The sequence below is a fragment of the Pteropus medius genome, unplaced genomic scaffold, assembly GCF_902729225.1.
Source record: "Pteropus medius unplaced genomic scaffold, Ma_sr-lr_union100, whole genome shotgun sequence".
Taxonomy (NCBI): domain Eukaryota; kingdom Metazoa; phylum Chordata; class Mammalia; order Chiroptera; family Pteropodidae; genus Pteropus; species Pteropus medius.
The window spans coordinates 1,273,978-1,288,358 of record NW_024349796.1 but is presented as its reverse complement, the minus strand read 5'-3'; the positions used below and the strand labels follow the sequence as shown (position 1 = coordinate 1,288,358).

At 37.5% G+C, this 14,381-nt stretch overlaps 1 protein-coding gene across 3 annotated transcripts in view; it reads left to right on the top strand.

Moving 5' to 3' along the window:
* The window catches only part of OPN3 (opsin 3), a 47,441-nt gene extending 33,355 nt beyond the window's left edge, over nt 1–14,086 (top strand). For all 3 annotated transcript variants that reach the window (XM_039883205.1, XM_039883207.1, XM_039883206.1), the window contains 3 exons: nt 4,306–4,625; nt 9,572–9,823; nt 12,550–14,086. In XM_039883205.1, the coding sequence (XP_039739139.1) occupies nt 4,306–4,625; nt 9,572–9,823; nt 12,550–12,813 (836 nt within the window). In that variant the 3' untranslated portion in view covers nt 12,814–14,086. The remainder of the gene's footprint in view (nt 1–4,305; nt 4,626–9,571; nt 9,824–12,549) is intronic.
* The last annotated feature ends 295 nt before the right edge of the window (nt 14,087–14,381 follow it).

Here is a 14,381-nt window from a genome sequence, read left to right as displayed (position 1 = left end):
TATGTCCCAACATATGGTCTATCCTTGAGAATGTTCCATGTGCACTTGAGAAGAATGTATATTCTGTCGCTTTGAAGTGAAAAGTTCTGCAAATATCTGTTAAGTCCAACTGATCTAATGTGTCATTAAAGGCCAAAGTTTCCTTCTGGATTTTCTGTCTGGATGATCTATCCATTGGTGTAAGTGGTATATTAAATCTTGCTTCTGTTTCTGTGTCTTGTGAGGTCTATTAATAATTGTTTTATATATTTTGGTTCTCCTAAGTTGGGCGCATATATATTAATAAATGTTATGTATTCTTAATGGATCAGCCCCTTTATCATTATAAAATGTTTATCTTGGTCTCTTATTACCTTTTTTGACTTAAAGTCTATTTTGTCTGATATAAGTATGGCTATCCCCTCTTTTCTCCGGATACCATTTGCTTGGAGTATCATCTTCCACTCCTTCACTTTGAGTCCATGTTTGTCTTTTTAGCTGAGATGGGTCTCCCGAAGGCAGTATATATTTAGGTCTTTCTAGCTATTCTGTTACTTTGGATCGCTCAATTTCGTTCATTTACATTTAGGGTAATTATTGATATATGAGGATTTACTGCAGCCATGTTATCTTTTTTCTTTTTTCCTAGTGTCTCTGTATTTTTATTGTCTTTTTTCCTTTGTATTTCTGTCTGTTATTTAATTTGTTAGTTTTCTATGGGTTTCTTTTCTTTCTTTTCTTTTCTTTTCTTTTATGTTTTGTGTCTCAGCTCTGGATTATTGTTTTGTGGTTACCATAAAATTTATATAAAATGTCTCATACATAAAATAGTCCATTTTCTTCTGATAACATCTTATCTCCATTTACCTACATAAGTTCCCTCCTTTTCCTTCTCCCCTTTTATGTTTTTGTTGTCACAAATTATTCCTTTTTATTTATGTGTTCTTTACCAAATTGAAGTAGTTATAGTTATTTTCAATGCTTCCCCACCTTTAACCTTTATATTATGATTATTTACCATCCTATTCTGAAACAGAGTTGCAATTTTCTGCTTCTGTCTGTCACATTAATCAAAGTTTTGTATACTTTTGGTTTTTTGTTTGTTTCAGATAATACAAGTCTTTTGGTGGTAAATTTTCTCAGCTTTTGTTTGTCTGAGAAAGCCTTTATTTCTCTCTCATATTTAAAAGACAACTTTCCTGGATATATTATTCTTGGCCAGTGGTTTCTATTTTTCAATATTTTGAATATGTCTTTCTGCTTTTTCCTAGTCTGTAGAGTTTCTGCTGAGAAATCTGATGATAACTTGATGATGTCCTTTGTAGGTTACTATCTTTTTTTTCCCCAGATGCCTTGAGAATTCTTTATCATTAACTTTTGACAGTTTTAATGTAATGTGTTTTAAAGAAGGTGGTTTTGTGCTGAGATAATTAGGTGTTTTCTTAGCTTCTAGTATTTGAATGTCATTTCTTCCCCAGCTTTGGGAAGTTCTCATTGGTTATTTCTTTGAGTACACTCTCTGTTTCTTTCTTCCTCTGTTCTCTCTCTGGGATACCCATTATTCTTCCAGCCCTTTCTAACGAAGTCTGACAATTCTCATAGACCTTTTTTCATTTTTAAAAACTCTTAGTTCTCTCTCTTCTTCCACCTGAATCATTTTTCAGTTTTTATCATTGAGCTCACTAATTCTCTCTTCTATATGGTCTGCTCTATTTCTAATGCTTTCTAGTAAATTCTTTATCCCATTTATTGATTTCTTTAGCTCCAGAATTTCTTTTTGATTATTTTTTATAGTTTCAATTTTTTTGGTAAAGTACTCCTTCTGTTCATTGATTTGATTCCTGAGTGCATTGAACTGCCTTTCTGAGTTTTCTTGTATTTCATGGAGTTTCTTCATGATCGCTATTTTGAATTCTCTATCATTTAGTGCCTCGTTCAGCACAGCCTGCTTGATACCTGAGTGGGAACAGTGGGAGATGTCAAAAAGAAAGAGAAAGACAAAGGTGGGGTCAGGAAGACCACTATCCACTGATGATGGAGTAGTGGCACAGATTTATTTTTTCAAGCTGCTTTTATACAAGAGCATACAATTGCCAGCTAGGATAAGATCATCTTTGGCACAATCACCTAACCCACATTCTATTATGAACTTTGCTATTCCGTCTGTTCGTGGCATCGTTTCCCCAACAGTTTGTATCTCTCCAGTCTTAGGAGGGTTCGTTGAGGTGAGGCAACCCTCGGCTGGCCTCACAGATTGCAAGGACCTTGTCAGCTTGCAATCCACTCTCCACGAATTAGATAACATATTTTCATGACTTTGAGTTTGGTTTCTGGAGAATTCTCATTTTCTTTCTGTTTTACCATGTTCCCTTGGTTGTTCATAGTGTTCGATGGGTTGTTCTGCCAGTACATTTGAAGTAGTGAACCTTTTTCTTATTTTAGGTACCATTTTGATTTTAACAACTTAGCAGGCTGACGATTAGAGGATTTTCTTTGATTTTCCAGTAGATATGCTATAGCACAAATTTTTGTTTTCACTTATCTGCAGTATTTGTGCCTCCCAGGTCTGGTCACTGGTGTCGATGTCAATGGCAGAGTGCCGAGTGCCAGGGGTGGTTGGTACCCCTGCTGTGTCCAAGGCTCCTGGGTCTTGGGGCATCACTTCTGCGGTCAGGGAATGTGGTGGGTGGGTGGGAGCTGGGTTCACAAGCCTCTGTGCTGCTACCTGGTTCCCAGTGGCTACAGGTGCTGCTAAAAGCCATAGTTGCTTCTCTGCACTGCTACCCAGGTCTGCTGCCATTATGGGAGGGGAATGGATACTCTTGTGCAGATATAAAGAGTTTGCCTCACTCTGCCATGATGCTCTTATTTTAAATTATTATTTCTCATACCCACTGTACTGTTAAGTTCCATGAGGCACTTGTCTCACTCACCTCTTTATACCTATTTTCTAACTCAATGATTGACACATGTAGAGAAGCAATAAATAATGAGTAAATGAATGAATGGATATATGAATGAAAATTAAAATCATACCAGCTTATTGCTTTAACCATAGGAACTCATTTAAAGGTACCTTAATTCAAACCCCATAATATCTTGCCTGGACCATTGCAATAGCCTGCAAGCTGGTCTCCAGGCACTGGACAGTGTTTTAAGTTCTATACTACTGCTAGAATGAGTCTTTTCAGAAGAAAGGGGAGGAGGAAGAAAGGTGAACTTAATCATTTCATGCTTAAAAAGCACAACAATGTAAAAGACTTATAATTTACTATTTTATACAAGTGAAATGTTTTCTTTGTTTTTGTTTTTTTTTTTTATCATAAAGAACAATGAAGAAAGAAACAAAAAACCTTAGCAAGAAATTTAAAGTCTTTCTCAGTATTGCCTCATCTGCTCTTTCTAATCTCTCTCCGTGTCCCCTGAGCCCCGGCATCTGAGCCCTTTAATGATTTCAGTGCTCTGGTGCATTACTCTTCGTTTTTCCTGAAATGTGCTCCTTTTGCCTTGTTGGCAAAGGCTCCCTTTCCTGCAACTCCCAGGATACATTGTATCACATCGTGGCATTTACACCTTGTCCCGTATTACAGCAGTTCGTGCGTATGCCTTCTCCACAGGCAGCTCGCGTTCTGAGTCTCTGTCGTCAGCACAGTGCCTGGCTCATGGAGGTGCTCTATAGGAGATTGTTGAGTAAATAAATCACTCTGGGGTGAGGCAGAGAAATAAATAAATGATAGTGTTGAAGTGTATTTATTGCAAAATTGAGGAATAAATGAAGACCGCGGGAGCACAGAAGACCACCCGCTTGTCAACAGTCATTGCACGTGGACGGTTCAGAGGCTGGCATCCGCTCGCGGATCGGTTAAGGCTGCTCGCTGCATTATTTCACCGTCACTTTGGTCAGTTGGCTTTTGTGGAGCCCACTTTGACTTTACCGCTAGTAGATGAGTCAGACACAGCCGAGAGAAGGAAAAACCAAGAGACACTCGCTTTAGTGTCTCACCCTGACTTGCTCCAGAGTTTCTCTTTGCAGAAAATTTAACCTAATAGCTGTATCATCGGGGCGGGCCCGTTTTAGAGCTTTCATTTTTGTCGCGCTGCAATCTGCATGCCATTTTCTAGTCCACACTGTCTTTTAGGGGTAAATATGTTTCCAGTTGAATTTCCTGGGACTGTGAGGCATTGTTTCTCTCAGCTGTGTCAGCTTTTAGAGCACACTGTTGATTCCAGACACTCGGTCAGGTGTCTCCAGTGGAGAACGTATCCATCTGTGATGTCCATCTTCCCTGGCGTCGTGCTGTACTGTCCCGCTTCCTCTCCCTACAGGGACTGTTTCCATGACCACGCTAACTGTGCTGGCCTATGAACGTTATATCCGTGTGGTCCAGGCCAGAGCGATCGATTTTTCCTGGGCCTGGAGGACCATTACCTACATCTGGCTATACTCGCTGGGCTGGTCAGGAGCGCCTCTCCTGGGCTGGAACAGGTACATCCTGGACGTGCACGGACTAGGCTGCGCTGTGGACTGGAAATCCAAGGACGCCAATGACTCCTCCTTTGTGCTCTTCCTATTTCTTGGCTGCCTGGTGGTGCCGGTGGTAGTCATAGCCCATTGCTATGGCCACATTCTGTATTCCGTTCAAATGGTGAGTTGGAAGACTACAAATACCCCTCCCCCAGACTATTTCCATTTTGTGTCAAAAACAATCAAACTTCCTTCCTACATGATCGGTAGTTGCCCACAGCTGGAGCAGCTCTAGGAGACTTCCCATGTGACAGAAATTTTTGCTATTAGTGACTCTCTGAAAAGATGAATAAAGAATAACATTTATTCTCTCTGCACCACCATTTTCTAAACCAGGAGAAGGAAAGAAAGGGGTTCTGGAAAGAAAAAATCAGCAATGACAAAAAAAAATCCACATCCTCTAGCACTCTTAGAATTTAAGAACTCTAACAAAGGGAATTTCATCCCCCCCTATAATTTTATTAATTCAAAGGTCACATAAACTCATTAAGGAACAGTACAGGTATTTTGTCAGGAAATCACTTTGGAGTCATGAAGGACAGGAACTGACCACAAGCAGGCTTCCTGCTGGGTGACAGGAAGAAGGACATCTGAAGTAACGGTGTGAAGCCCGCTCCCTTGTCTGTGTCTCACGTCAGCCGCGTGTCTTTCTTACTCAGCGCTTCTTCCCACTCTGTTTTCTTTCATCAAAACGCTCCTGTCTCTTGCTCATTGTGCCAAACTCCTCTAGCTTTCACTTTTATTTTTTAAATCAAACTTGGTCACATGAATCATTTTAAATCATGACCCACTGCCCTCAATTTTCATGGCCCAACTTTCTTCATATACTTTTGTAAAAACTTTGAGCACCGCAACATCTGTTTTCTCCATGCCTGTAATCAAACCACAAAGAGGAACCAGAGAAAAACCACACCGATTCACAGTGTCCATACTCAGATTTCCTCTCAGCAGCATCTAGCGATCTTTGGATCATAAGATGGTCCACTCTTCCTATACAATTGCTACTATAAATTTTCAATTCTCATTTTAAACTCTTGCCCTACTACCCTCTTCCATTCTTATCAAACAATCATGCTTCTTATCTATTGGGCAAAATAAAGCTTTATCAGGAAATTCCTCAACTCCCCGCGTCCCTATATACAAACCTCTTTGTTCACACTCATTCTTAGATTCCTCTCTTCAGGTACAGGTCAAAGGGAAAGGTCTTAGAGTCAAGCTAATCCTAGATTCTGTTTTTCCCTTGACTCCCTTCTCCACCCCAGGGACCTCTCCCAAGTGATAATTTTCTCTTTCGTTTATGTTTCTGTCTCTCCCTTACTACTGGCTCTTTTTAATACAAAAGCAAAATATACCCTCAACTCTCTCTAGTTACCACTATTTCTCTTCCCATCACTGCTAACTCAAAGAGCCATTGTTGGCTTTTGGATCTACGTCACTCAATAAGCATTCATTTGACTGATATTTACTAAGCATCTAAAGTGAAACAAGTACTTACTGTTATGGACTGAATGTTTGTGTCCCACCAAAATTCATATGTAGAAGCTTTAATCCCCCAATGTGATGGTATAAGAGGTGGAGACTTTGGGAGTTAGGGTTATACGAGGTCATGAGAGTGAGGCTCTTATGCTGGGATCAGGGCCCAGGACTCTGTCTGTCTCGCTCAGTGAATGGTCACCATTCCTAGCTACCTAACCCAGAAATTAGGGAGTAATCTTTGCCTATTCTTCATTCTAACACCCAACCAACAATCAATTTTTACCTATTCGACCTCAGATATTTCTCCCATATACTTCCCCCCCTCCCCACGGATACGGACTCAGTTCAAAAGGACTTTAGTTTTTCCTTCCTTATTCTAGTCCATTTCCCCCACACTGCCACCAGAGTAATAGTTCTCAAATGTAAATATCCTCATGTCACTGCCCAGTTAAAATCCTTTAGGGGTTTTAGTGTCTTCATGATTAAAAACAAAGTTCTCGAGTATGACTAGCAGGTCCTGTGTGATTACTTGTCTGCTTGTCCAGCATCATTTCTAGACACTCCCTCCCTCTTGCCACCGTGGGATCCAGAAAACTGCAATATTTCTTATTTCCAGAACATGACATGTGTTCTTCTACCTCTTTGCATTAGCATGCTTCCTTTCCCTGGAACATTCTTCTGTCTCTTCTCCTTACCTGGCTAACTCCTGCTCACCTAAGAGGCTAAGGTCAGGAGCTTCTTGCCCTTACCCACTTCTGAATTGATTGCCCATCCTGTGTTCCCATGGACAATAGCCAGTGTTCCCATGGGCGATGGCCAAACAGTAATTTTCAGCTTATATACAATTGATTATTTTTCATGCCACGCAAGCAAGCAGGGTTACACAGGCTAAAATTGGCAGTTAGCGTATGAGCTCATTGTTATAAGTTTCATGATTAACAGAATGTGGTTAGGGGTTCCAGAAACTAGGCCTAAGTTATAGACTTCTTTTGTCCAGTTTCAGGTTTTAATTATTCTTTAACCCTTTCATATTTCAGCGGGCTATTACACATAGCAGTTTTGAAAAATATCCTCAAATGATCGAATACAGGGGGGCGAGACATGAAGTGGAGCTCTTCATCTGGAAAACATTGAATGAGCAGAGTGTGGAAATAGATGGTAATGGAACAAACAGGGCAATGAGATAAATGAAAAATAGTCATGAAACTTCACATTTACAAACCCACACAATCTGAAATATTGGTCAGGATGTTCTCACATCAAAGAGGAATTAGGGAACTATGGACCAATATTTTCTCAAGTGACCTTCTCCAGCGTGCATGTAATTCCAAGATGACAAACGAGCATTTTGCTTTGATAAATGATGAGCGAGGATGGGGACCGACTTGCCCCCAAAAAGGTACAGATAAAAATGTTGGCCCTAGATAGTGGGGACTTGGGAGATAGTTCATTGGGGTGTGGTTATGTTACTAGTTAACTGAAACTTTGAGGAGTCAGAAATTATGATTCTAAATATCCTGTAGTAGTATAAAAATACATATGAATATTACTTGGCCACAAAAAAGAATGAAATCTTATCATTTGCGATGATATGGATGGACCTACAGGGTATTATGCCAAGTGAAATAAGACAGAGAAAGACAAATACCATATAATTTCACTTATATGTGGAATTTAAAAAACAAAACAAACAAAACAGAAACATACTCATAGACAGAATATTTTGATGGTTGCCAGAAGGAGGGGGTTGGGAAAGAATTAAGAAGTACAAATTGGTAGTCACAAAATAGTCGTGGAGATGTAAAGTACAGCATAGGGAGTATAGTCGATAATATCATAATAACTGTATGGTGTCATGTGGGTAAGAGGCTTATCGGGGATCGCTTTGTAAGGTATATAAATGTATAACCGCTATGCTGTATACCTGAAACTAATACAATATCAAATTTTAACTGTAATTGAAAATAGTAAATATGTGTTTTTTAATTTCTAATATAATTCAAATATAAATCAATATTTAATCTTAAAAACAATCCCAAAAAGTCATGTTTGTGGAACTGGGACCCAACTTCTATCAACTCTAGTAGGGTGTTCATTCTGACCTCCTTTAATCTCTACTCTAGACAAGGTAATTGAGTGCAAGATCACACAGGGAGCGAAAGTGGCGACTGTGAGACAGGGGCCCAGATCTTCTAGTTCCAGACCTAGACTCCACGGCTTTCTTAAAAACTCCACGGAAAAACTCCTACCCTCCAAAAGAAGTTCTGTTCTGAAAGTAGAATAACATTCTATCGCATTTGAAAACATTTCTTTAAAAATAGAATTGCACACACAGATAACTTTAGTACCAGAAATTTAACATCGATTTGTGCACATACGTTCCCTCTACTCTAAAAGATATCAAATATTTTAATTATCTATGTTTTCTTTTATTCTTCATCAATATGAATACATGATTCTAATAATAGTTTCTTAAATATAATTTTAGGTAATATAAATAATTTAGATATATCAATTTGAATATACTTTTAAACACAATAAGCATATGTTCTGATTTTTTGAAAAATTTTCTTAATTTTTATAATAATGCTACAAATAAAAGAAATACTCAGAGTTTCTTAAAATGCAATAAATTTCCCAGTTTAAAATTACATGCTAAGAAGCAATAGTATGGCAGATATCTTTTTAAAATCAACATACAAAGCATTGGTATTTTTGTAGCAGAATGAGCTTTTTATGGTCAAAAGTAACCATTATATATAGAAACATACTTTTGATGTAAAGGAATATTTTTCCTCTCACCTTAATAAGACATTTATAATAATAATAGGAGCAACTTCTAAAGAACCTTTTATTTGAGGAACTCAGAAAACTTTCAAACCTGTAGACCATTCCTCGTTAATACCTTTAATAAGGACAATTAGGAGTAGAGATGCTGATTTATAGGAACGGGGATACTTAGGCTTCACCAAGTGCTCTCCTCTGTGAACGAGTCCCTGATGAAACCAATCACAAATTCCCCATCAAACCCCACTTTAGTGTCATTAGCTATGAATTGGAAGTCACAGTACTTTCTCGTAAGAATTCATTTGGGAATTAAGTTCTCATCCAGACCAGCTGTAGGCTTAACCAGGCAGAACTCCTGACATCACATGCTTGCTTCTTGGTTTTAGAATTGAGAATTACGCTCTAGATAAAAGCGTTTCCGGGATCATAGAGAAATTATTTCCAATTCTTTATAACTCTTTTTGGCTGTCTTTTAGCAACTTGAAGATACAGGCAAAATAATCCACTTTATTCTTCGTTAAGTAAATGAGAAAACATTACAAACTATTAAAGGATCTAATAAATAAGTAGGTAGTTCAATATGCTATAAAGATGAGGAGACTGAGGCCCAGAGAGATTAAGGGCTGGATCAAGCAAGATACAGGTCCTGGATCAGAAGTCAGCCTTCCTGTGAGTGAGAAGAACTCAAGTTCAGTTCTCTTTCCATGAAGGTGGGGACAAGAATGATGTCTGAACATTTGTTATAAAAACAACAAACAACATGATTGTTTTATTTTCAACCCTGTCCTTTCTTCTTTTCTGCAGCTTCGTTGTGTTGAAGATCTTCAGACAATTCAAGTGATCAAGATTTTAAGATATGAAAAGAAAATGGCCAAAATGTGTTTTGTAATGATATTCACCTTCCTGATTTCTTGGATGCCTTATATTGTGATCTGCTTCTTGGTGGTTAATGGTTATGGGCATCTGGTCACTCCAACAGTGTCTATTGTTTCATATCTCTTTGCTAAATCAAGTACTGTATATAATCCGGTTATTTATATCTTCATGATCAGAAAGGTGAGCTTTGTAATTAACCAATTATTTTCACTCTGGGGTGCATTGTTTGAAAATACAATACTTTTGCAGAAATAATCCAGAGAAGCTCCAATGATAAAAAGCAAAATCAAGAATTTTACAGGAAAGTAAAGGCTTCGGGAAAAAATATAGGATATTCCCAAAGAAAAAGATAACAATTCTCAGATCTACCATTAAAGGTTCATGCTTGTTAACTAAAATTCTGTTAAAATTATTACTTAATTCATCATAAAACATTTTATGTCTAGTAATAATAAAAGCCACAAAGTTAATAATACAGGTATATCTCGGAGATATTGCAGGTTCTGTTCCAGACCATGGCAAATAAAGCAAGAATATACATTTAAAATTCTCATTGTACTATGCAAGTTATACCTACTCTCTTTACAAAACTCCATGAAATAGGTGCTAATATTATTCCTTACATTATTTATGGATTCCAAAATATGTTCAGAGAAGTTAAATAACTTGCCTGATCCAGGAACTGTTGATGTCTAGATTTGAACCTTGTTTGCCTGAATCCCAAAAGTCCATGCTCCATAACTCCCCACTTGGGGTCATAGGTACCATTAGCAATTAGTGGGACTGTTGTTCACACGCCATGGCCAAGGTGTAGCTAAGATTAATTTGGCTCAAGAAACTTCCTCAAGATCTGTTAGGAAGTTTATCTGTTTCTGGAGGAGCAAGATTTTGACTTGACGATTGTCAGGCATGACTGGAAGAGCCTCATCGTGACCAATATGAAGCTGAGCCTCTAAGTTACAAAGTTTAAGAATCAGAGAATTTAAGTTATGAATGATGATTAATTACAATATTGGAATTTTAAAGTAACAGATAATATTAATAACAGATAAAATAACTACTCTGACTTCTAATGCTCAGGGGTTTGGACGAAGAGGGCGCTTCTATATTAACCTTAAAATATTCACCACTAAATCTTCCTCTTTCTTCTTATGTCTTTCCTTTTCCTGAATGTTGTTTGTTTACTCTCTCCACAAGCTTACTTGCAAATGGTTTCAACCTCATTTCTCTTTCTTAAAGCCAGAGATTTTTAACTTGGAGTTTTTAGAACCTAAGAATTACTTGAATCAGCCACAAAAAAGCCACTGAAACCCCTGAAATTGTTTATAAAAGTTTTTGAAAATTGGCACACGTCCATTTTTCTAGTGAGAGAGATTATAACTTTAATTTTCTGAAGGAGTATAAGACCTCCTTAGTTTAAGGACTACCACTTCAACAGTCAAATAAGTACATTTAAAATACATTAACTAAAAATTATTTGTTGTGCCCTTTCTCTGGGCCAATAGGCTATAAATCAGTGCTTTTAAAATGTTAATGCGCATACTCAGCACCTGAAGATCTTGTAAAAAAAAATGCACCCTCTGATTGAGTATGTTTGGGTGCCCAAGATTCTACATTTCCAACAAGCTCCCATGTGTCCCTGATGTTTCTGCTTTCCAAGTGCATACTTTAAAGAGGAAGTCTTAAAGATGCAACAAACAAACAAACAAAAACAAACAAACAAACAAATACATGAAACAGTGGTCTTTATCCTTAAGGAGCTTACCATTTATAAGAGGAAACACTTTTTTGGTATATACACTCTACTTAACACTTACAATGATGTATCTTTAGCACTTAACCTGACATACCAGACAGCAGTTTGGTGAATCGATGATGTCTCAAACAAATAAATATTTATTAATGTGAATATAAATTAAACATTAACTTGTATATAAATGGTAGATAGAGATTAATGTAGGTTTTTCTTATTTTTTTCTTATTTCCTGATTTGAAAAAATCCATGCATTACACTTTTATTTTGTTCTAAATAAAGAGAGTAAATATGAAATTAAGTAACTTTTTATTTATATATTTTTTTTGCTATGATAAACTGACTAGTGTAACGAAAAAACTCCAACATTTCAGCGGATTAACAAGAAAAAGGTTATTACTCATTCAGATCGGAGTCCAGGGCCCAATGGGCTTGGTGGAGAAGATGGGATCTGTTCCGTTGAGGTGATTTAGGAATGTGGGTTTTTCCATGTTGTGACGTGACCATCTTCAGATCTTGACCCACCAAAGTCTTATAGACAGGGACGAACAAGGAGCAGCCCCTGAAAGGGGCTCAGAAATAGTGGTGTGCCCAGGACAAAGAGAAGACCCAGAGTGTCAGTGAACACTAGCGATCTCTGCTGTCTTGTTTTTGATGCAACTGATTGGTAACCTTGATAGAAAATAAATATATATACATTTTTTTGCCTAATTGGAGGAACTTTAGTGAGTACATCAGTCTGTTTCCTCTGCCAGGAAGGGCCTTGTCTGTCCTTGCTGCTCACAGTCTCTCCATATTACAGCATAGTGAGTATCCTGGTGAGCAGCGCTCACTGCAGGTTTGGAACCCCTTAAAGAAACAGATCTAGCTGCCTTCAGAGAAGGTGCACGAAACTTGAATCTACAGAGATTATAAAGTATTGAGATAGTCTCACGTAGTCTAGTTAATGTCTTACATGGTCGCTAATAAATAAGAGACAAACCTCTAGGGTTACTTGCGTAGATCTGAGTATTACCACCTAATCCCACACCCCCATCGGCCAATAAATAGAAGAGCGCAACCCCAGTTAAATGTAACTAATTTTCTTGAATATTAATCCAGATTAAGGGCCAAACTTTTCTTACTATTCAACTTTATTTTTCTCTCTGCCCAGTTTCGAAGATTCGTTTTACAGCTCCTATGTTTCCGACCGCTGAGGTGCCGGAGGCCTGCTACGGACCTACCAGCAGGTGGGAGTGAAATGCAGATCAGACCCATTGTGATGTCACAGAAAGACGGGGACAGGCCCAAGAAAAAAGTGACTTTTAACTCTTCCTCCATCATTTTTGTCATTACCAGTGATGAATCACTATCGGTTGATGACAGTGACAAAATCAATGGGTCTAAGGCTGATGGGATCCAAGTGCGACCTTTATAAGAATAAATAATGGTAATGAAAGAAAGGTACTTAAACTGAACGCCACGTTTAGGTGTTATAAGGACTACTTAGAAATCCCCATTCTGTGTAATATCAACAACTTTTGTGACCCAGCAGGGAATCCCAATTGCCCATTATGTTCTCAAGCCTCTGGAAGCAATTGAGCAAGTCGATTTATTATGATTCATTGGGTGCTTTACACAGTGAAAGACCACTCATGGCACATGATGGGTATCTGGCACCATCAATTTCTAACATGTTAGAAATTTTCATTTCAAATATATTTTTTAAATGACTGTATTTTCCAAGGCACATAATACATTTTTCTCAAATATAAGTAGCTGTAAAGATAACTTTGTCTTATACACAGGTGTGAAATAGCTAGAAAATCTTAAATTTTCTTTAATGTTGGGTTCTACTCATCCCATCTAATGTTTGACCAATCAAATTGATCATAGACGATTCTAGGATGAGAAAGAAAATCAACCCCCTAACTTTCTGAAACACAAGACTATTGCTATATGTTAGTATGATAAAGAGGAGCTTCAGACAAATGTCCTGCTCAGCAAGCTCTAGAAGATACTATCAAATAGGAACATGGCAAAGAAAACAGGATGGTGAGTTTCAAGTAATCATGGTGTATAGGCAATCATACATTGGTAGAAGACATACATGCTAACCGTGTGGATGGCAGATGGATATCTCCGTCTATATCATTTCAAACATGAACATGGCAGAATTATCCTCTCCTTTTAATAATTTCCCACAATTTTGCCAAGGATTCAGGATTTAGTTAAGGAGTTCCAACAAAATATTGGACCTACATTGGAAGGGGGATAAAAGTAAGTGTAGAACTGTATGCATAAAATGTATTATTTAGTCTTTATTACTCTTTGATCAGTACACTAGATAATTACTAGTCAGTGTAAGTGTAGAGGTCATTTTCCAGGAGTCATTGTTTAGACTAGAATTCAAGGATTTCTTTGACAATATGGAAAAACAGTAAATCATTTCATTGTGTCATCTAGTTTTTATTTCTTAGATAACTGTCCTACTACGGTTGCATCTTCATAATTAATCATGTTTGAAAGACTTCTAAATGATTCAGTCAGCCTATTGAAGGAGAAACCAAAGAGAACATTTTCACTAAGTGAACGTTTAAAAATCAAGTTCATTTCCGGTTCTGCCACAGCATATAGTTCAAGTATAAGTTAGTAAATTGCTTCGAATTGTTGGAAGTAGAATAAAATTTGGCTTCATATTTTCACAATAATTATCTCCCTTTGTTTCCTTTTTACTCTCATATATGTAGATATTTAATTTAGAAATACAAACCTTCCTGCACTTCACTTAGTATGGTGTTAATAACCTTTTCTTTATCTTCAGAAGGTAATACTGGCATTTTAAGACTAGGAAATAAAATTGATTCATTTCGAACTCTCTAGAAAGCCACCAAATTCTTCATTTACACTTCCAGTTTTATCAAGTGAGTTTGAACCCTCTGCCTGTATAAGTTCCACCCAGGTGATGAAAAGTGAAGTTAACATGTTAGGCAAATTGTATTATTT